The sequence below is a fragment of the Panthera pardus genome, unplaced genomic scaffold (assembly GCF_024362965.1).
Source record: "Panthera pardus isolate Hobbes unplaced genomic scaffold, ASM2436296v1 HiC_scaffold_15, whole genome shotgun sequence".
Lineage (NCBI taxonomy): Eukaryota > Metazoa > Chordata > Mammalia > Carnivora > Felidae > Panthera > Panthera pardus.
Genome location: NW_026526710.1, coordinates 60,901,682 through 60,926,596, shown reverse-complemented (window position 1 = coordinate 60,926,596; position 24,915 = coordinate 60,901,682). Strand labels below are relative to the sequence as shown.

The 24,915-nt window shown below is 36.5% G+C and overlaps 1 protein-coding gene across 6 annotated transcripts in view; it reads right to left on the bottom strand.

The window, feature by feature from the left end:
* Positions 1 to 24,915, bottom strand: part of ARK2N (arkadia (RNF111) N-terminal like PKA signaling regulator 2N) — an 85,618-nt gene that overhangs the window by 31,651 nt on the left and 29,052 nt on the right. For all 6 annotated transcript variants that reach the window (XM_019464151.2, XM_019464152.2, XM_019464148.2 and 3 more), the window contains exon 2: positions 15,317 to 16,101. In XM_019464151.2, the coding sequence (XP_019319696.1) occupies positions 15,317 to 16,031 (715 nt within the window). In that variant the 5' untranslated portion in view covers positions 16,032 to 16,101. The remainder of the gene's footprint in view (positions 1 to 15,316; positions 16,102 to 24,915) is intronic.

Below are 24,915 nucleotides of genomic sequence, written 5' to 3'. Positions count from 1 at the left end.
TCTCCATTCCAGCTTTCTGATTATTCCCTGAAGTAGTCTAAACTCTATTTTCCAAATATTCCTCAATTTTTAATAGGATAACTCAGTAGAACATGTAAAGAAAAAGAATCTCAACCTTTTATGTTAACACTGGTATTATTACCTTTTTCAATATAGCAATTACAAAAAAACCTGAAAATCATCTCAAAAACATCATGTAAAATCTATTAATTATTCTGACCACAAACTAATATTGCATAATGGAAAAGCAGGTTTCTTGACTCCCAAACACCTAATGTGAATTAACTGGTAGACAATCACTAATATAACAACCAATGCTATCCTCAATAGAGTAACAAGAAACACTTCTTCTTTGAAACTTTTATTTATCTAGATTAATTGTTACACTTCAAATGCAGTTAGGTAAAATATATTAAAAAAGTGCAATAAAATAAAAATCAGTTATTTAATAACATTCTTTCCAAATCTCAAAGTTGTAAGAGTTTATTACCAAAGAATACACTTCCTCATAGATTATTACTCCTTCATTTTTTAGGATGTCTTCTATTTTATGCTGCAGTAAATTTAATGTAAGATCTACTCAATGCCAGTAATAATAGTTTGTTTTCAATCCCCACCAACCTTCCTAAAATTCAGAGAAATTAAAAACAGAAATAAAAAAAAAAAAAGAAAAGTGTAGAAACTCCGAAGTTATTCACGTTGTGTACAATCCATGTATCATACAACTGTTCTGGACAAATTAAAAAAACAAATTTCTTATCTGTACACTGATTAAGGACATAGATGTCATTTATGGAGAGGATTTTGAGAAGAATTTTTCTTCAAGAACAATTTTTACTGAACAATTTTCATAGTAAAAAAATTTTAAGTTTAATAAATTTGCTCAAATTATTTTGATGCTGTATTTTCTAACATGTGGCATTCCACAAAATCTCTTTCACTGTACTCTCACTGTATCATTTAAATAATTCAAACTGGAGAGAGGGAAATAAATATAAGCTAAACAAAATGTAACAGGTACAATTACTTTAAAAGGTCACCTTCTACGAGACAGCTTGCCTATAATCTGTTATTCTAAACAAATGATGACAGGAAGAAGCCTGTTCACCATCTTACCTACAACTTTCATGTAGCTGTATCATTAGGCAAATTCAGCTATATATTAAAAATGAAAATTATCAGTGATATCAATTTGGGTGCTTTATTTGCTCAACAAAAGGATTCGCTACAGCATTTCTTCCATTAACAAGCAGATTTAATCGTTTAAAATTATTTCATTTCTAATATTCTGACTTGCACACAAATTTTAAGTAATAAATCTTATGTAAATTGAGACATACCTAGACTCAGAGACCTGGGTCTCTGCTGTTAAATCTACATAACACTGTAGAATGACAAAAGCAATGAAGCAAAATTATTCTTTTACTCAGTCTGCTAGTGAAATAAACAAGAGGTCAAAAACCTTTACATGACAAAAACAAAATCCATAAAGTAACTTTTTTCTCCAATTTTATCACCCCAACTAGGTTTATATGTGGGCAACTCTTACATACATGAATGGATATTATATTAATAAAAATCCCTGTAGACTATTCCATTGTTATCTGTCTCCAACAACTTGTCAAATGTAACAATAAAAAAACACAAAAATTAGTTATTTCAGAAGTGGGCATATGTGCACACGTGCAGACACACACACACAGACCAGACCCCTTGAGATAAGGCTCAATCCTCTGACTTGGTAACAAGAAAAAAGGTTTTTTTCTCTTGGAGCCCCAAAATGATAGAATCCTTTATTCTAAGTTAAAAAAAAAAACAAAAAACACTTTATACAAGATATTAAATCTTAAGATTTTCATTGTGTTGTGTTCTAAATTGAAATTTTATTTGGGCTTTTATTACACTCATTTTTAATGATGCGCACAAAATATGCATCAATACAAGTAAGACAGTTATCATCTAACAAATGGCTCAAATAACCAGATCGTTCTAATCTGGTTAAATACTCTTAAAATTATTAAAAATCTAATATCCTAAACACTGAGTTAGTACAAACCAGGCAGAAAGTAGTCTGTAGACAGATTATCAGAAAACACATTTATCTTTAATGAGGGGATAATGCCCCCTTTTAAATATCATCACCTAATTTCATGTGTACATATTAGAGAAATGGGATTTTATTCTTAAATAAAAAGTATTTCAACGACATCTAGATTAATGTTTTAGGTTGAAAGAAGTTTCTTCCAGCATTAGCCCTTTATATACTACAAAGAGGTCCAAACAGGATACATTCCTTAACCTTCTTAAAATTCTAGGAAAATTAAAGGAATTCAAAAGAAACAAATTAGGGAAGACCACTAGGCACTTCTCAAACAATACATACACGTACATAAAAATGCCACCACATAATCCATAAGTGATTCCCACTTCTTCGTTTTAGTACTTAAACGTACAACAGTCTCCCTTTAACCACGGTTTCACTGCCATGATTTCAGTTACCATCAGTCAACAATGGTCCGGAAACAGATGATCTTCCTCCTGACAAACGGTCAGAAGGTCAAAAGTAGCCTAACACTACATCACAGTGCCTGTATCATTCACCTCACTACTTCTCCTCACATACGCATTTTATCACCTCACATCATCACAAAAAGGGTAAGTGCAGTACAATATTTTGAGACCGCATTCGCATAATTTTTATTACGATATATTGTTATAATTGTTGTATTTTATTATTGTTGCTCATCTTACTGTGCCTAATTTACAGATTAAACCTTATCATACATATGTTTGTATACGAAAAAACAAACTATTTATAGGGTTCGGTACTATCTGTGGTTTCACGCATCCACTGGGGTCTTGAAACATAACCCCCACAGATGAGGGGGTATAATCTTAGGGATACAGGCTTTGCCTCACTGAAGGAGAATTCAATAATCCAAAACAGCAGTTATGTTTTAAAAGTTCAATACTGGATATTTCTGTAAATATATATAATACAGAAACAACATTTTTTGAAAGAGGAATTTTTAAATTGTGCAATCTGGACAAGGTGTCACCATTTAATGCACAACTCATGTAAAAACTTACTGTTTTTCAAAATAATATTTCCTATAACAGCTCACATTTTAATTTTCAAGGCACTGTGAGAAACTAAAAATCAGGATAAAATTTGTAGGTATGTTTCTGCTTCAAAATTATTAAGGTTAAGCACTCCAAACCACAAAATTTCAGATTTTACTTTAGAATAAGTTTTAATATTTGAAACATATTCTACGAATTAAATCAATACATCCTGGTTTCCTTTTTCTACCAAAACCTCTTTCCACTTCTTTACCCAAAATTATGTAGAAAGGTGTCCCAAATTATTAATGTTTAACACCTTCTCAAATATCCTAAATATCATTCTTACCTAGAATATCAATTATTATAACCTATGTTTGAGGAGCGCCTGGGTGGATCAGTTGGTTAAGTGTCTGACTCGAGTTCAGCTCAGGTCATGATCTTGCGGTTCCTGGGTTTGAGCCCTGTGTCAGCGTGTGGAGCCTGCTTGGGATTCTCTGTCTCCTTCCTCTCTCTGGCCCTCCTCCCACACAAAATAAACAAATAAAACCTATGTTTGATAGTTCTAGTCCACTAAAACTTTTTCATTTTTCTCTTAAAGGCAAAAAGTATATCTATAGACTTTTTGCTCAATTATCTAATAACAAAAACTAGAATATATTCGGTCAATACTAGGAATAATTTGTGTTCTTAAAAGATGAATTATTTTCTATTTTAAAAATAAAAAGCATCAGTACATCCTTAATATATCAAATATTAAATCATGAAGCAAAAAAGAAACCTGCTAAGTACTTGAAACAGTTTATACATGCATCAAAAAGTAGTCATGTTAACATGCTGAAATTAACTTTTTAAATTTATTTTTTTAAGTAGGTTCCATGCCCAATGGGGGGTTTGAACTCATAGCTCTGAGATCAAGAGTCACGTGCTCTACCAACTGAGCCAGCCAGGCACCCCTATATTGACATTTTTTATGCCTAAAACTCCATGTCTAGTAAAATCAGTGATCTCAGGAAGAAACTGAAGACAGAACTTCCCTGAAAATATCTCAAATTCAAATAATTACCGCAGATTAGTTAAAATCTAGTCAGTCATCCCAAAACAATGTTCTTCCTGTTGATATAAAACTTAATCTAAAGATAATACTAGCTGAAGTAATTTACAAATGTTGTATTATCATTTCAGAGAAAAATACATCAGTTATAATTAACTCCTATCATAGTTTATGTTGAAAATTCATACTAATGTTATGTAAGAGCTTAGCTGATGTTAAGAAATTTATTGCAAGTTGCACTGGTGTTTCCAAACTTACTCCTATTTGTCAAATATCAAGTTCAGGAAATCTGACCATCATTACACAATTAAGAGACTTCTAGTCTTTTTCATTAATTCCTATATACATTCTTCAAAGAAACCTGAGAACATTAACACGCCTCCCGCAAAGTTAACTCCCAATTCTTACCCATCAGGTTCTAAAACGAAAAAACCAAATCACACAGTTTATTTTTCAATTCAAAACTAGAAAAGGAAAAAAAAGTTGGCTCGGTCTATTACAGTTAATTTAAAAATTACAAATATTTGGATAAAGAACTAAATAGAAAATATACTAATAATTTTCTAAGTTACTGATAAATTCTTAAAATACCATTTTCTGAGTAAAGTTCCTGATAAATTATTAAAATAAAGGTCTTCATTGTTATATAAACCACCTATCCTTCCTCTTACAAAACAGAATTAGTTTTTCCAACGTTGCAACTTCATTAAGTATTAAAATAATTAATCTGTTTCATATTGAGAAGTTATGAAATTATAAATTTGAAGGGAAAAACCAATAAATTTTTATTGTAAGCAAATCCAGCAGAAAGCAAAATTTGAAAAACAGTATTAGCAAAGTTACATATTCCTACTAAAAAATTTCACCCTAATTTAGTGGCTTCTCACCAACCCAGAAAACATAAAATACCAGTATTTCCCAATCTCAGGCCACACATAAAAACAGCTATCATACTGCAAGACTTTCAATCCTGTGATATTTTCTCCCCTTTGACATACTCTGTGGGCCCTTTAACATGCCAAAGGGCCATTTATTTTCAGTCTGGGGATTAAAAACAAAATTAAATTGGTAGTACATTAGCTAATACAGTTAGTCACCAGTAACTTAAAAACCCATTTAATACATACGCTTAACAGAGTGACCATTTCATCTATTTCCTCTAGAGGTACTCTTTACATCAAGGTACCAGACAATTTCACTGAATGATGTCTGTCAGGTTTACTGCCTCAGGCAGTGAGCTTTAAGTTAATGCTCAAGATAAAAATTCATCTATGTAGCAATGAAAAGTCCTCATGCAAGCAATCAAACTCTGTTCTTATCTGCTTTCTCTACAATATCTTGCATAGTAGGTACAGAGTATATATATATCCTCAAAAATTAATTCATTCTTCCTACATACAAATGTTACTGAAAGTTGTAATTCATTAAAGACTAGCAACAAATGCATTCATTAAATGACATACGGAAGAATGACATAAAAATGTTCATGCAGTGCATTCATCATTTATGATCTTCAGAGTGGGATTAATTACATGATTCCCTCCTTTGGAATCAGAAGAGAGTCAACAATGTTTGGGGAGAATAAATGTTAAGAGATTCTCAAAGAATTCACTACTTACCTATCTGGATTCACTAACATTCCCTATCTTATATCTTATTTATGTTTTTGGCATGAAAAAAGCATAAAGATGAGGATCACTCCTATTATCGTATAAATGTGGTTCTATGTTCCAACCATATGTAATGAAACACAAGCTAAAATTATCCAACTCTGCTGTTTTGAATATCTATTTTTTTTTAAAGGAACTGTTTACTATTGTACTTTTTAAAACACCATCAAAAGAAACTTACAATAGCCAAAAGCATATTCCTTCTTACACAATCCAAAAAGCAGATAGTTAACACAATTGATTTCTGTGATAGATTCAAAGCTTGTTCTGTAATATTCCCATTTTTGGTCAAGTTAACTGGAAAATGTTATGTCTTTGGGAATTCTACTGTACTGTCAGCATTTCAACAAGTTGCACAAGAACCAAAGGGCTGCTGTGATAGTTCTTGGAAATCAGGCATCTGCATGGCCCAGACTGGGTGAGAAGGGTAATTCTTTGGATGACTAGTTGCATTTTAAGTTCCCTGGGTTCGACAGCTGCTTGTTCTCTTCACCAGTGTCAAGGTGAGTTAGCTCTTCCATCCACACGCAAAATTTCTCCTCTGTCTGCCTCTGCATCTTGGAAAAACAGCCCATGGTCTCTTCTAGGACGCTGCCTATGCAATTCCTATCATACACAGCATCCCTGTCAAATAATCCTGGAATTTCCCTGGGCGCTCCTTCAGTTCCCCCATTATGACTGAAGTCAGCTTTAAAGACATTGAGGCCATTTGATAAAACATCATTGATTCAGAAAATGTATTTTTATTAAGACAAGCTTATTCAGGAAAATGACTTGAGCATTACTAAGAAGAGCCATAAAAGCACTGATAAGCAGCACTTAAGTTAACTAAAGTAATTCTGAGAAAAATTAAGTAACACTACCATTTTTCACAGCTTCAATATTATTTGCCCAGTAAAACTTGTATTCTGTTACTATACAACTAATCATTAATCTGTAACAGTGGTTTTCAACCTTTGCTGCACATAAAAACCTGTAGTGGTTTAACAAATACCAAAACCTAGGGCTCCCAGGCATTGAAGGTTTGTTTTATTTTGTTTTAAGCTCTCCATGTGATTTTATTGTGTACAACCTCAGTTGAGAACCACTGTATCCTTGAGTATTTGCACGGTCTAGACTTCAAAATTCTGAAAGCTATTTTCACAGCTGACCCCTAATAAATCAGTATACAATTAATTCTCAACTGACTGATTCTTATCAAATGTTCCTACATGATGTTAAAAAATATTCCTTATAGAAAACCATGCAAAGGATATACACAATCCATGTATATACCTCTGGGTCAGCTTTGTTACAAACCCTGGTCTATGCAAGGTGCTAAATTTATGCCTTTAAAAAACAAAACAACAAAAAAAAAAAGGTTCTGTGTTTAAGTTTAGGATATGCTACAAATCATATCCTCCCCCTCTTAAAAACACATTAATGTCTCTGAGTTGTACTGCAGTAAAGAAACCTGTTTCCACATGGTCCAGCACTTTTCCAAATGTGTGAAGAGTCTACAGCTATTAATATCCAGTAAGAAGTCATTTCATGGTATTCCAGTTTAGGATATGCAGTTTTACATAGTTTTATCCTTGAACTAAGTAAGGTTATCTTTGGTCTGGACTGGATCCCATAGAATTTGGGTTCCCAATAAAACTAATTATGCTGATGGGGCGCCCGGGTGGCTCAGTTGGTCGGGCATCTGACTTCGGCTCAGGTCATGATCTCACAGTCCATGAGTTCCAGCCCCACGTCAAGTTCTGTGCTGACAGCTCAGAGCCTGAAGCCTGCTTCGGATTCTGTGTCTCTCTCTCTCTCTCCCCTTCCCCCCTCACACTCTGTCTCTGAAAAATGAATAAACCTTAAAAAAAAAAATTAAAACTAATTATGCTGAACTCTTCATTTCTTTAGGGAGCTACTAAAAATGTTACCTCTTCAAAAAATAAGTAAATAAAAAATAAAAATGTTACCTCTTCAGACCACTCGTGACTACTGTACTATCTAAAATAGCTTTTTGACCCCATTCCTAGTCAATCTTTAACTCTTATATCCTGCTTTATTATTTGTAGTGTATATTCTGACAGCATATGATGAATTCACTTATTATCTGTCTGCTCAAAAAAGATGAAGTTTCATGAGAGCAGAGACTTTTCATTCACTACTGCACTCACATGCTGCAAAGCAGGTGCTCATATATTTGCTGAATAAATGAATGATGGAATCAATCAACCTTGGCCTTATACCATCTACTTATAGCAAGAAGTCTTACAAAGAACAGCCCTATGAAATGCTCTATAGTATTTACTCCAGGGTGTTTCTGAAAATATGGTTCACTTTATGTCATAGTGGCTTTTTATGAAGATGCAAAAGAAAAATTTCCCAGGTCTCAGTATCAAGAATAGCAGTGTTTCTCCTAGAAAATGAGAACTATTTAATCAGCTTTGCCACCTCTTCACAATGCCTAAAAGGCTATGGGAAAATTTCTGGCCCATACTTAGCAAATAAAAACCTCATGTAGTTTATTATTCTCTAAGTTCATATTATTCCTTTTCCCCTGACTACTCCATCCCTTGTCCTCACATTTTAAAAAAATCTTGTTTACACAAAAACATCCTCAAGAGGAACATACCTTTCCCCAAAATTTGTATTTGGCTTATGGAAACACTAAATGGAATTTATTTAATTTTTTTTTAAACGTTTATTTATTTTTGAGACAGAGAGAGACAGAGCATGAACAGGGGAGGGGCAGAGAGAGAGGGAGACACAGAATCTGAAACAGGCTCCAGGCTCTGAGCGGTCAGCACAGAGCCCGACGCAGGGCTCGAACTCACAGACCGTGAGATCATGACCTGAGCCGAAGTCAGACGCTTAACCGACCAAGCCACCCAGGTGCCCCTAACTGGAATTTAAAGAATATGAAACTTTCTTTAAGCAGTTTATCCATTATAAATGCTGGGGGAGTTTAAATATATAGGACAGGAAATTAAGATGGCTACTTGGATCTGTTTCAGATTCTGGCACTTAGTTTTCAACAAACACTGAAAAATGGGTATTTAAAAGCTAAATTCAGAACATGGTGTAAGATTGCTTATGCTAGGGACAGTGACATAAGTTGTGGCCTTGTAGAGATGACTATCAGCAATAAACACTGGTAAATAAGACATTTTAAAGTCTTAAAATCAAGGACCAATTAATTATACATTTGTCAAGACCCACAGAATGTACAACACCAAGAGTGAACCCTGATGTAACTATGGACTCTAAGTGATAATGATGTCAATGTAGGTTCATCACTACCTCTGGCAGGGGATGCTGAAAAGGAGGAGTCTGTACGTATGTGGGGGCAGGGAATATAGGGTAAATCTCTGTACCTTCTTAGTTTTACTGTCAACCTAAAACTGCTCTAAAAAATAAAGTCTATTTAAAAAAAAACAGGGACCATATTATAACTTTAAACACACGTATGTCCTTTTATTAATACTAAGATATATCCTATTTTGAGAAAAAGACTTACTGAAAGCAAAGCTTATGCTTTTGCATATACAAAGTTAATATAGGCACTCAACTTTAAGGAGTTAGGAAAAGCAGGTGGAAAATAATACCTTAGTGCTTTAACATGAGATTACCAAAGGATACCCACCAGTAAGACTTCAAAGCTGCCAAATTTAAGATCACATTATCCAAACACTGTACCGAGAAACAATGCATGCTTTTAAAACAATCACTTAAATGGAATAAAAGAAAAAAGTGCTTCTACTTGTTAAATTAATACAGAACTGTGCTATAGATTTTATAACTAATAGGATTTTTAAAAACTAGAGTCCACTGTTCAGAACTTGATACCCATTAACAATAACGCAACTCAATTGAGACAGATAACCAGTTTCACAATGACTTTTAACTATGTAGGAGACTTAACATCACCACTTAACTGAGTAGCTCTCAGCCCTGGCTGTTCACTGTAATCATCTAGGGAGCTTTAAAAATGCAAGGTCTCAGGGCACCTGGGTGGCTCAGTCGGTTGAGCATCCAACTCTTGATTTCAGCTCAGGTCAGGATCCCAGGATTGTGGGATCGACCCCCATGTCGGGCTCCATTCTGAGCATGGAGCCTGCTTAGGAGTCTTTTTCTCTCTCTCCCTCTGCCCCTCTCCCCAGTGCTTGCTCGCTCGTGTGCTCAAATTTAAAAAAAAAAAAAAAAAAAAAAAAATGCAGGGCACCTGAGTGGTTCAGTCAGTTAAGTGTCTGACTTTGGCTCAGGGCATGATCTCAGGGTTCATGAGTTCAAGCCCTGCATCAGGCTCTGTGCTGACAGCTCGGAGCCTGGAACCTGCTTTAGATTCTGTGTCTCCCTCGCTCATGTGCTCTCTCTCTCTCTCTCTCAAAAGAAAATAAACATTAAAAAAAATTTTTTTTTAATGTGCTATCACATATATACATAAAATCTAAAATAACCAAACTCATGAAGTAGATTGTGGCTGAATAGGGAGATGGGTGAAGGTGATCAAAGGGTATAAACTTCCAATTAGAAGATGAATAAATTCTGAGGATGTAAAGTACAGCATGGTGACCACAGTTAACAATGCTGTATTGTATATTTGAAAGTTGCTAAGACAGCAGATCTTAAAAGTTCTCAACATACATATTATAACTACGTGAAATAACAGAAGTGTTAACTAAGCTTACTGTACTAATTATTTTGCAATTTATACATACACCAAAGCATCACATTCTACATCTTAAACTTACATGATGTTGTATGTCAACTGTATCTCAAAAAAGCTGGGAAAAAATGCTGATGCCTTGGGTAAGACCCAGAGATTCTGATTTAATTGGTCTGGAGTAGGGCCTGGGCATCATTAGTTTTAAATGCTCCCAAGTGAGTCTAACATATTGTTAGGTTGAAAACTGCATGGATTTTACCTGCACTGATTGCATTTACTAAGCTGAAAATAGGCAGTTTTCACCTGATTGCTACATCTCGGTATTTTGTTATCAGTGTATTTACTGAGTGTCCAAAATAGCTACCAAAATACAGTAAGATTACAAGAGGCTTAAAATGGGAAAGTGGGGCTTTTACCCACTTAATATGCAATCTAGGAAAAAGGTTATGGGACTGCTTATGTGGGTTTGGGGTCATCTCCGTGAATTCCCAATGCTTAAATCAATATAAACAATTTTCCAAGTAATTCAATCCCCAATAGGCTAAGAACCCTCACAAATCAACAAGAAAAACAAATGTGGCAGGAGGAAAAGGTGCAAAGAACATGAACAGAACGTCTGCTGAAATAACAAATGACCAAACAGAATTTTTCAGCCTCACTAGTGATCAAAGAAATGCAAATTAACACTAAGATACAATTCTTCCATCAAATCAGCAAGACTTTTTAAAATATATTCAACAGAAAGAATATAATGCAACGAATACACAAACTCCTGAACGCAATAAACAATATATTTTAAAAAGCAGTTTGGCAATTATGTGTCAAGAGCCTTTAAGTATTCATACCCTTCCCTAATAGCAAAATAAAAACAGTCCAAAGGACCAATAATGGGGAATTTATTTTATGGTTAGCTAAATAATTCAAAATCCATACATTGTAGGGAGAATATTATATTTTGTTAAAAAGTTCAAAACCCAACTTTAAGAGAGAAAGGAAGATGGACATATACATATTGTGATAGTTTTGTTACATATCATGGGAAGGCAACATACTCAAATGTTAACAAAAGTAGAATTGTGACTTTAATCTTCTACTTCACATTTTTTCTATTTTCAAAATTTTCTACAAGGCATTTACTACTTAAAAAAAAAAATTCTTTTTCATTTCCAAGCATGAGTTAATTGATCAAGCCTAAGTCTAAGTCTTTACCTCAGAAAAACTGTGAGCTAAGATGATAGTGTATCATGATGCATTTCAGTGCATAAATGTATATGGTGAGTAAGGGGTACTGAGATCCTGGCTTCACTGGGGCTGAGCCTGGCCACATGGACTGAGAATTCAGGTGATCTTAGCCAGCTGTCCTCAACAGCCCTCCTCCTCCCCCGACATTCTCCAAAATAGATCAATTAGATTTTCTAAATGCAAACCTGCCAGGACAACTGACCCTTACCTACGAAGGCAGATACTATTTTGGTACCTCAGTCTGAAAAGGCATTTATATGGTAGACTATTAAACCACACAAAAGCAGATCATTATAGCCAAGACAAGATGAAGCCACCCTGAGGTTTAGTCTATGGTAAATATTTATCAAAAATAAGTTACTAGAAAAACTTTTCCTTGCTGTTCACGTACACTGATGGACACAAGTTAGTCTGTTCAGAGAACTAATTTCTTGAACTTAATGAAGTCTGATGTCCATTATTCATATTCACTAAAATCAAAATTCCCTGCAAGAGCATACTTTACAGAACTAGTCTCAACTTAGAGTGATTTTACAGAGAAGTGACATTCTGTCCCATCCCCTTCCCCCATCACCAGAAGAAATAATGCTCTCACCATAAAACTGCAAAGAGTGATCAAGAGTACAAAAAGGTCATCTATAAAGATAAATGAGACATTTGATTAAAAGCCTCAAATACTCAAGACTACCATGAAGCATTTTCACATTAATATTCACTACAAATACTCTATTTTTGCTCATCTCTAAGTTCCTCACATGCAAGAACTGCCCGAATTATCTTGATATGGTATCTACAAACAGATTCTTAAAACAGCAATATGGGGGCGCCTGGGTGGCTCAGTCGGTTAAGCGTCCGACTTCGGCTTAGGTCATGATCTTGCGGTCCGTGAGTTCAAGCCCCGCGTCGGGCTCTGTGCTGACTGCTCAGAGCCTGGAGCCTGTTTCAGATTCTGTGTCTCCCTCTCTCTCTGACCCTTCCCCGTTCATGCTCTGTCTCAAAAATAAATAAATGTTAAAAAAAAAAAAAAAAATTTAAAAAAAGAAAAAAGAAAAAAAAACAGCAATATGTTCTCAAAGACTTCAAGGAGAGAATGACTTAGTGTGGATGCTACGCTGCCTGTCAGTTAACTAAAAACCAAAAATCCTCATAAACCTCTGTTTCCAAATATCAAACTCAATTACTAAGCATGATCAGACACTGTACAAGTCTGCATCGTTATCTTCACTCTTTAAAAGAAAATGCATTAATTGTAAATTATTTGGCATGAGAACATTTAGCATAATTCCTTCAATATTTATGCTGCTAACAAAGCTTATAAATGAAGCATTTTCTGAATTACTAAATCAGTTGTACCTTGATGAAAAAGTATAACAAGAATCTCAGTTTCTACTTTTCCTCCGGATTTTCATTCTGTGTAAACAGCTTATTCAAATTTCAAAATCTAAGAGATTCCATCAGGTACATCCAGTTTAAGTTCACCTGAATGTCCATGTTGCTGCCCTCAAGTCAGTTCATAATTTATCCTATCTTTATAATTTATATAACTCTTCAACAACTGCCCTAGCTATAAGGTTGAGTATATCCCCTTCCTGAAGTCATAATGTGACTCAGGAAATTGAGGGGTACATTATTATTACATTACAAATGCACACTGTCACAATTTTTTAGGGGTAGCAATATAGACAGTTGAAATGAACTTCCTAATATTTAAACTTAGGCTGTTCCCTCTTTTGCGCTTTGCATACCCACGTATATGAACAGTACCTCCTGAAACATGTGGTGTGCAGTGTAGGCAGTCATATACAGTGGCCCAGCACCTTACCTACCATTTGATTCTCCAGGATTACCTTAGAAAATTCCACAAACTTTCAAAAGCCACAAACTTACTAAGTGGTGTAAGCAAAAGAAATTAAATCATAGATTCAGATAATTTACTTTGGTGTTTTGGTTTGCATACACTTCAGAATAGACAAGAAACAGACTGGTGTTTTAAAGTTTTACACACTGGTGAAAGTAGTCAATTACCAAGGAAGTTTGGATAATATACACAAAGCATACCTAATCTACATAAGCCAAACAGGGGGAGTGCCCATAAAGACATTTCTCATTCCACTTCCATAACTGGATCTATTGTCAAAGAGAATTCTGTTCACCTGCCTTCTTTTCTCTTTCCATAAGGAGGTAAAATATTGGTGTGGTACCTAAAACTCTGTTCGGTGAGTGAAATTAAGCACTGTATTGAAGATTCATTATGATCTTAATTAATAGATTAGAACACAGGACATGAGAATGCAGGAATAAACAATTTTACAGGTGTTAATCAAGCTTTCTTAAACACATTATTAAATGTAAAACTGAAATATACCTAGAACCTGCTGGAGAACCACCCCAAAATCTGCTCTCTCATGCTTTCAACTGATGAACTTCAATTAAATCCCCTCCCCAGCAATTTTAACACAGAGAACTACCAAAGGAATTCAACAGATATTAAAACAGTAAGCATTTCTAATTGTTAAAAACTCATATTTAATGTACTATAAGGATGAGACTTTTATTATGAGATGAACACCTATAAAATCATTGTTACTGAGTTTATAGAAGTTTGGTTGGCTATAGGTTTAATTAACCAATATGATTTTTCTTGAAATATTCTTTGTATTATCAGCAATATGCTGTCTTCATGTGTAGAAACAAACATTCCAGAAAACTAGGAGGAAAAAACAATCACCCATAAAATTTTAAAAACCAAAACCTCCCCCTCTTTAATGTAGCAATAAACAATGCTGTCATTATCTATTAAATGCCATGTAGTTTATAAAATGTTCCTAATCATGAGTCTCTTCAATAATGAGAATTCGCCAATTAAGAACCGCTCAGACTTCGTCTTTCTTCCACCTTGAACTCTCAAGACTGCCTTTGTAGTACACAGTACCAAATATGGTAATATGGAGAAAGCAGGTATGTCAAACATGTAATAAATTACAGACGCTTACACCAATAAGAGCTAGAATAAACAGATTTCTGACAAACTTCTTAAAGCTTGGGGGATAAAGGGGGGAATTCTGCAAAAAGCATTCTTTTCAATGCAAGTGACAACTTAGAATAGAAAAATGTGCCACAAGGATAACTATCTTATCATGCGCTGAACTGGAGGGAAACGCCTAAAACTACGGTTTTTGGAGGAACAGTTATTAGAAAACTTTAACGGAAGATAGAACGTGTTATTTCAGACACCATAAGCTCGAGTACAGTGGCTATATAATAAAGCAAGGTGCCTATTCCTGAGGAGGATTTACTTAGTAATAATGCTGATCAGTGAGTATTAAATCTAAGCAGTGCTAAAAAGGCAATGATGGGAGTTCAGGTAATGGGTTACAGAGAAAGGAAATTCCATTACTTAAAAATAATCTTGTCCCTATTATTAACCATTCAAATATTTTTTTTTGCTGATGTGCAAAAGTGCACTGGAAACCTCAGAACAGGTTTTTAAACTGGCCATGTCTTGTTAATACACTGCAGTCTTCAAATTTACACAGAGCTGCAGGTCTCCTGGATTTTTTCAAGTGTCACTCATCTAACTCGGCCTGACAGCTTAGAAATGCCATCGGTTGCTCTACAGTCAGTTTAAAAAACATCCTCTACCTGGTATCTCTGCAGTGATTGTCTTGCTGCTCCCTGAAACCTCTTCATCATCATCTGATGAGCTCGTGCTTGAGTCACAAGTCAGGTCACTATCACTGGTACTACTGTCCTGCAATAGGTTATATTTCTTCCGTGCAGCAGCCTCCCTTTTCTGTCTCAGTAGCCTGATTCTCTCCTTGTGCTTTTGGCTCCGATGACCTTTAACCTTGGGGACTCGGCCATTCTGTTTATCACTGGATTGCCGGTTTTTCTTGGCAGCCATAGTAGATGTTTCACTTTCAGATCGGGACCGCCGAGATTTGCGCCCAACAGTGGCACCAGACACTCCAGAAGGGTCTCCTTCCACTGCTGTTTCTGCCTGGGAGGGCTCATTCTCTTCTGCAGAAGACAAGGTATCTGAATCAGCCAGGTGACCACTAGAGGAAGGGGAAAGCATGCAGTGATTAGAGGAGTCACTCTCATAAACTCGGCCAGTTGTTGGCTTGTCACTCTCTGTGGATGCTAACTGAGACTCAGAAGAGTCCCTTCTCAGTTCCATCAACAAGCAGGGCATTGAAGAAAGAACTGTAGAATCCACTACCCCATCTTTCTGAACTTGAGATTCCAGTTCTACAGATCCATCTTCCTCCTTAGCTGTCTCTTGTTCAGATGGTTTCGGTGGGACTTCAGACTCAATGAGTTCTTCGACTTTTCCCACTGCCTCCTCCATCTTCATTTCAGACTTTCAAGTTCAATCATGGAGCAGAGTCTAGGAAACTAGGTCAAAGATGCAACAGGAAAGCAACCTGTACAAAAACACACAAAATCAATAAACAGAAATAGTAGATTATTTAATGAACACAACATGCCTTTCTAAATGGGTAGCAAAAATTACCATCACACAGGCCTTTAAAATATATGTTTATCTGCCTGGTTAAGTCAAATTCAAAGGACTTATTAGTATTACCAAAACACTAGCATACACAATTACTAATAATGGCACGATATTAATCCTTAATTACTGAACTTGCAAGCCCAGCACAAGCATCCAAAGATTTTCAACTTTAAAACCTTATTTAAAATGGTCCAAAAAGAGAGCCTCAAAACTCTGATAGTTAAATATGTACATTCTGACTTTAACATAAAGGAAAAAGAATGCTTCAAAAAAAAATCTGGGAACGAGATTTTTCAAAAGTCTCAGAAACAAGTTAACTATACTCAATAATTTTATACTCAAATCCTCAAAGAGAAGAAGCTACAGTGGAGTAACATCAAATGTACACTTATGTTTAAAATTTTTTTTTAACATTTATTTATTTTTGAAAGAGACAGAGCATGAGTTGGCGGGGGGGGTGGGGGGGGGGGGTGGCGTGCAAAGAGAGAGAAGGAGACACAGAATCTGAAGCAGGCTCCAGGCTCTGAGCAAGCTGTCAACACAGAGCCTGATGTGGGGCTCGAACTCACAAATCATGAGATCATGACCTGAGCCAAAGTTGGATGCTCAACCGACTGAACCACCCAGGGGCCCCCAAATGTACACTTGTGTTTAAAAAAACCTTCAACCACATGCATTTGGCAAATGAGCACCCAAAGTAACTCTGCACCAAACCTATTTGCTATTCCTCTCAGGAAGAGTTGCTCTACAGGGGTATTAAGATGCCAGGCCTGGAATGCCTGGGTGGCTAAGTTAGCTAAGTGTCCAACTCTTGATTTCAGCTCAGGTCGTGATCTCACGGTTTGTGGAATCGAGCCCTGTGTCATGCTCCATACTGGAAGTGTGATTCTCTCTCCTTTGCATTCTCTCTCTCTCTGCCCCTCTCCCTGGATTGCACTGTCTCTCTCTCTCTCTCTCAAAATAAATAAATAAACTTAAAAAAAAAAATGCCAGGCCTGATGATACTGTTTCCTCATGGTCCTTCCTGTTCCCACATGCCTCTCATCAGGCTGAATGTGAGCCTAGTGTTTCAACATGCTTTATTTCATAAACAATAGCCACTAAATACAGATCAACTACTTTGTGAACCTAGTACACTCTAGTCTATGAATGACTTAAGGGGTTGAAGAGAAAACACCCTACATACATTTTCCACCTTTATATACTAACTTTAGAACCTAACATCCTTCCCCCATTGAATGTGCTACAACTCCACTTACTCATGGAGACACGGGACATAATCTTTAACCGCAAGATTTGTGACCTATACAGTCTTCATTAACTGGTGGTTTGGTTTTAAAAGGATGATGCTAAGAATGTACAAGGCAAGTAAATACCTCACTCTGTACATGTGATGTTATAGAAAGCAGTTACCATGATGTCCCACTGGTAACAGACAGACACAAATACTAAGCTACATGTACTCATCAGGAGCTGTAAGACAGCTCTGCCTGCTGCTTCACTCCATCAAGTTACTTGACAGTTCAACATATGGTAGACAGCAACTAGAAGATACTTGGAAAATCCTTTTTTTAATCTAACATGCCAAGGCTGCTTTTTCCCTTACCATAAACATGAATAATCTGTATTACTATCTTTTGTTTTTCATGGCCTTGTTCTTAGCCGCTGATAAAACAGACATTCTGATGAAGATTCCTCAACATATTCATGAAAACCAGAACATTCACGGCCACTGGAAACATTAATTTAAAACAATCTCATATGCAGCCTATTTCATAAGCATATTTGCATCATTACTAACTTTTTGAGTTAAATAAAAATGTAAGCATAAATGTTATTCCTGACACCATTCCAAAAGGAATGCAACACCTCTGAAAGCCAACAGAGGGAGTAAAAGTTAAACCAGAAAACTGCCAGTGTCATAACTAAAGCATGCTGGCAATATAACAGGAAATAAAATATTCATACATATGAAATACCCCATATATGAGGAATAAACCAAGAGTTTTCTAGCGAAATAAAAACGAGAGTTGATTCTTCTGCATAGAATGAAGTTAATATTTCTGGAATAAAAAATTTTCTTATAGCTGAAATATTTGAGAAATATACTCAAGTGAAATTAATGTCAGCCATAAAGCACAAGAATCAAAAGTCTCAAATTAATTTTTGAAAGCAGAAGGTACTGGAGCTTTTAAAGTATATAACATCAGGTTGAAAAATAAATATGGGGGCGCCTAGGTGGCTCGATCGGTTGAGTGTCCGACTTCAGCTCGGGTCATGATTTCGCTGTCTGTGAGTTCGAGCCCCGCATCGGGCTCTGTGCTGTCAGCTTGGAGCCTGCAGCCTGCTTCGGATTCTGTCTCCTTCTCTCTCTGCCCCTCCCCAACTTGTGCTCTGTCTCTCTCTGTCTCTCAAAAATAAATACATGTAAAAAAATTTTTTTTTAAATTAAATACGTTAACATGACCATAAAAATCTGGTTTCTTCAGTAGTGTGGGTAAGACAAATAAATCTAAACTGCTTTTCTTTGTAGGAAAACATAACATTATCAGTATTTTCAATATGACAAATCAATCAAATGATTATCTTTCATTTCAAGATCCTTATATCTAAGAGTTAGTTGAAATTTACAATACACCAGTCAGAATAGCTAAAAATTAACAACTCAGGCAACAACAGACGTTGGCGAGGATGCAGAAAAAGAGGATCTCTTTTGCACTGTGGTGGGAATGCAACTGGTGCAGCCACTCTGGAAAACAGTATGGAGGTTCCTCAAAAAGTTAAAAATAGAACTACCTACAACCCAGCAACTGCACTACTATGTATATATCCAAGGGATACAGGTGTGCTGTTTCGAAGGGTCACATGCACCCCAATGTTTATAGCAGGCTATTGACAATAGCCAAAGTATGGAAAGAGCCCAAATGTCCATATGTATGTGTGTGTTTATACACACACACAATGCACACACACAATGGAGTATTACACAGCAATCAAAAAGAATGAAATCTTGCCATTTGCAACGTGGATGGAACTAAAGAGCATTACGCTAAATGAAACAAGTCAGAGAAATGTATGATTTCCCTCATATGTGGAATTTAAGATACAAAACAGATGAACATAAGGGAAGGGAAGCAAAAATAATATAAAAACAGGGAGGGGGACAAAACAAGAGACTCTTAAATACAGAAAATAAACTGGGGGTTGTGGGAGGGGGGAGAGGCTAAATGAGTAAGGGGCATTAAGGAAGACACTGTTTTGGGATGAGCACTGGGTGTTATACATAGGGGATGAATCACTGGAATCTACTCCTGAAAATATGATTGCACTATATGCTAACTAACTTGAAAGAAAGAAAGAAAGAAAGAAAGAAAGAAAGAAAGAAAGAAAGAAAGAAAGGCAGGCTTTTACTGCCTAAAAAAGCAATTTTAATCACAAACACTAGCATCATTAATAGGATACCAGTTAGCTCACAGTGGTATGTCCATACGATGTGGCCATGAAGGATGAAAAGGTTCTTTAATACACTAATATAAGCAATTTTCTTTTTAAAAAAAAAATTTTTTTAACGTTTATTTATTTTTGGGACAGAGAGAGACAGAGCATGAACGGGGGAGGGGCAGAGAGCGAGGGAGACACAGAATCGGAAGCAGGCTCCAGGCTCTGAGCCATCAGCCCAGAGCCTGATGCGGGGCTCGAACTCACGGACCGCGAGATCGTGACCTGAGCCGAAGTCGGACGCTTAACCGACTGAGCCACCCAGGCACCCCAGCAATTTTCAATACATAATGTTAAATGAACAAAAAAGGTACATTATACCATTTGTGTAAACAAAGAACAAAATTATATTTATATGTGAGTTTGTCTGTAAATGTACAGAATCTCTGGGAGGATACTTAAGAAAATGGTAACACCAGCTACTCTGGCAAGGAAAGAAAGCAAATGAGGGGAACAGGAGTCAAAAGACCTTTCTACTGCACGAAGTCTTTACCTCTTGAATTTACTATCATGTACAAGTTATTATCTATTCAAAAATCCACTCTAACATAAAAGTCTACTGAAGAGTCTTCTGAAGAAAAGGGGACTTGTGCCTTTTCTGCTCATGACACCAACTACTTAACTGTTCGGGTCAAATTTAGTCCGTGAAGTGTAATAGTTGCCCCCTGCAGTGGAATTTTGTTATAATTCATAAAACACAAGGAAAAAAGTCACAGAAAGTGAAAACAGAAGTTCTGACAAAACTCCCTGCATTAGAATAAAAATGAAGTACCCTAAACACAGGGGGAAAAGATGTCATATGTATAGAAAATAATAATCTTCCCAAAGAACCAGAGTATTTACTGCATGTTGTTTTTGGTCAGGGAAAATACATGTATTTTCCTGACAGAGGTAATCAAAAGTAGCTGGCAGCAGAAATGATAAAACTATCAAATGATAGCTGCATCTTATAAATGGGATAAAAGGCTCTCAACCACCTGATTTAACATTCAGTGAATTTACAATGATGTATTAAATAAACAACAGAGAGCATTTGTTTAGTTATTTTTATTTATTTTCCACCATGCTGTTCTAATCTCCACTCTAAAGGTGGTCCCCTTCTACCTGGATATTACAGTTAATCCCCCCTCGTCTCCCTAGAGCCCTTGTTGATTATTCTTCAGCATTCATTAACCTCTCACACTCAAATGGATTATCCAACCATCCATCCACTCATTCATTTGAAAAAATCTTCCTCCTACTTAACCTCCTCAATCTCACATCTCCTCCTCCAATTACCATTCTCTTCTTTCACGGCCAACCTCATTAAAAGAGTTGTCTAAATTCCCTCCAATTTCTTTACTTCTCATACTCCTCCAACCCAATCCCATCTGACACCTGCTTTTATCACACCTGAAGAACAGTTCTTATTAAGGTCATTAATGATCCCCATAACTTTAAATCCAACAAACATAGTTTGGCCCTCATCTTACTTAATGTCTAAGCAGCATTCTATATCCACTCCCTCTCCCCCTTAAACTAATGTTTTTCTGTAGCTTCCAGGCTTCCTTCTTCTGATTGCTCCTTCTCAGCCTACTTTATAGACTTAACTTCCTCTACCAAACCTCAGGCATTAGTCCAAGGGTAGATCCTTTTCACACCCATCAAAGTTATCTTTTCTACCAATCTTTCCAATACCATCCCTATACTAGTAATTCTGTCTCTCCATCTCAGCTCTTTTCCAAGCTCTATACCAGTCTACACAAATAGCCACCTGACATCTGCATTTAGATTTCATAAAGGCCAAACTACAATCTCTTCATGCCCAAAACCAAATTACCCATCTCTGAACTACCCCCTCTCTGCTTCTTCTCTAGCTTTCCCTTGTTCAGTAAAAACAGCATCACTGCTTACTTCAGTTGCTCGTATCAAAAACCTGAGGGTTATCCTTGACAATGCCTTCTCCTTTACTTATTGCATCCCATCATTCACTAATTCCCATCGGTCCTACCTCCTTATATTTCCAGCCTACTATTTTCTATCTCCACTGTCAATCACTCTAAACACAACCTCCATTATTTATTTTTCAGTGGAACCACTGACAATCATCTCCTCTTTCCATAGTCAGTCTTGCTCCTGGACCACCAACCTGAGCTCCATACAGCAGGCAGAACAATATTTTTGCAAGGCAAATATGACATGTTTATATGAGAAATTTTTCTTTTTTAGATTCCACGTAAAGTATTTTTTTTAATGTCTTACAAGGTTGGAATGGGGCGACGAACAAGAGGAGAGTATCAAGGCAACCTGAGTTTTATGGGAGTTTCTCTCTCCCCTTTATAAAGGATTATATGCAATTATTTTAAAAACCTGGGGGGGGCGCCTGGGTGGCGCAGTCGGTTAAGCGTCCGACTTCAGCCAGGTCACGATCTCGCGGTCCGTGAGTTCGAGCCCCGCGTCAGGCTCTGGGCTGATGGCTCGGAGCCTGGAGCCTGTTTCCGATTCTGTGTCTCCTTCTCTCTCTGCCCCTCCCCCGTTCATGCTCTGTCTCTCTCTGTCCCAAAAATAAAATTAAAAAAAACGTTGAAAAAAAAAAAAAAAAAAAAAAAAAAAAAAAAAAAAAAAAAAAAAAAAAAAAAAAAAAAAAATAAAAACCTGGGTTCTGGACAATCAAAATGCAGCATGTATTGGTCCTGCGTTCATTAAGAAACTAAGATGACAAAAGAGGAGGACAGGAAAGAGAGTTAAACCATGGAAAGGAAGCAATATACTGCCCCTCTAAGACAGAGAAGAGGAAAGTATTAAGAAAAAGGAGTGGAAATAACAAAGTATAAGGCTAAATGAGGCTACTGTGAACACCTGGAGGAGTTTCTTTCATACTAGACCTCATTCTTGGTCAGCAAAACTTAATACAAGGTGAAATGAGCAGGTTTTGAAATTTGTGAAAATGGAAAAGGGTTCAAACTTTTGCTACAGAAAATCTGAGGAGAATAAAAATGCTAAGCACAGTAATTTACACAGTGTCAAAAAGAATAATTCGCAATACTACTTACTCAATTCCCACACTATGTAGGGACCGCTAACACAAACTTAAGGGATGGGGGTAGGAGGGCAGTGTGTGATTGCTCTTCCCTGCTCAAAAACTCTGCCCACCATCTCCAGTTTCATCTTGGGTCACTCACACCCTAGCTCCCTCTAGCTACAAAGAATGTTACACGAACAGTTTTGGGGTTTTTTTTCCTCTTTTCTTTTCTTTTTTCAGATCTCTGGCCTTTTACTTATTTTGTGCCAGCCCTCTTGCTGGCTACTCTTCACATATATCAGAGTACGTATCACTTCCTTGGGGTTGCCTTTGGTACGTATTAATAGGATCCCTGTTATATACAGAGCATACGCCTATTTTCTTTCATAGTATTTTGCATAATTGTCGTTAATTTTATTTAATGCCCATCTACCATATAAAGGGACTTATATAAATTTAAAGAAATAAAAAATTATATAAATGAAAAATTACATAACCCTCAGCTGACTTATCTCTATGATTAATACGTAAAATAGACCTTAAGGCAAAAATTATTGTCAAGACAAAAGGTGTCATTCTAATTTTCATAGCCCAGTGATAAACAGAATGGGAATCTGTGGAAGTTCCTTCTGACCACAAATTTTTCAAGGCAGTAGAAACCAAGATCATTGTTAAAAGGGAAGACCAATGAGGTGGTGTTGAGGTTGATCATAGGACCAGGTGTGAAAAAGTAGTGAGGAAGTGAAGACACTAGGGAAATACAGTGTAGGATTTCCAGGCAATAACAAGGGCCCACTTTAAGGGCTGGAGTATAAATTTCAAGTGAGACTGGTACATGTGGTTATGTTTTTCTCCTCTGAAGTTCAGCTACGTAAGTCCAAGCACAGAAGAGGAAGAAATTTAACCAGAATTCTAGTTTCACCAAGCAAGCAGAACAGTACAAGAAAGAAACAAGAGTGCATGCAAGGAAATGATTGTAATTATCACATCCAGAAGGTACAGGGCAGTGAAAATGTCCAATGGAATGGACATCCCAGTGGAGTTAAGGATGGAAGGGTTACATTTATTGGTAACTGCCAAGATCTAAAATAGTGCTATACTAAAAATGTTCTTCAAGGACTATCTTATAGAAATTAAGAGTAATTGACTAGAAACTTTGAGCCATTTGATACTGTCATGACAACCAAACAGCATTTCAATTTCCTAGTAGTTAGCTGACCGTATTTTACAAAACAAAAATCTACCAATTTGGATTGGAAATAAAAATACACTGGTCCAGGGGTGTCTGGGTGGCTCAGTCAATTAAGCATGTGACTCTTGATTGTGACTCAGGTCATGATCTCACAGTTTCAAGAGTTTGGGGCCCCGTGTGGGACTCTGCACTGACCACGTAGAGCTTGCTTGGGATTCTCCCCCTCTCTCTGCCCCTCCTCTGCATCCTGTCTCTCTCAAAATAAATAAATCAACTTAAAAAAAAAAAAAAATACAATGGTCCTTCGCAACAGATAGTTTGAGAAACACTGGTTAAAGTATGACTGTGGAAATAAGTGGCTAAGGTAGAGAACAAAATCATTACAGGTGAGTTCACAGAACTGAGTGGGCAGTGTCAGAAGGATCATCTGTGTATACTGAAATCACCAAGAATTAACAGTAATAATGGACAAAATGACACTAAGCAAGGAACAAAAATCATCACAGCATAACGGGTCAGTGGTCAAAAGATGACAGCAATTATCTGAAAAGTGGCAATGAGGAACAAGGAAATCCAAGGCAGAGGATAAGGACTGCAGGAGGAAAAAAGCACAGCCACTCCCTTGCAAGGTAAAGCAGTGCCCTCAGTGGAAAGCCATGTTGCTATTAGTGCAAGAAGGTAAAGGGGAAGTTCAGAGAGGAAGGTAAGAATATTGGTGATTGTGCTGATGATGAACTAAAGTAGAACTGAGCTGGAGAAGGAGGGGAAGGAAAAGAACAGGGACTGCGTGGTGCTTTCTGAAGATTAGACTGCAGGAAATAAGGGGTGACTTAGGAGTTTGGAGCTTCCTGTGGTAACATTCGTGAAACAAAAACCTATGTCAAGTACGTACTCAGATGTTTTCTTTTTCATTCTATACATTGAAAAAATTTAGTGTTGGTCATGACTCAGTCAACTGATTTCACAACCCAGTAGGTGGTGACCTAAAACTTGAAAAACATTGTCTAGAGAAACACATGGGTCACAGCAGCTCT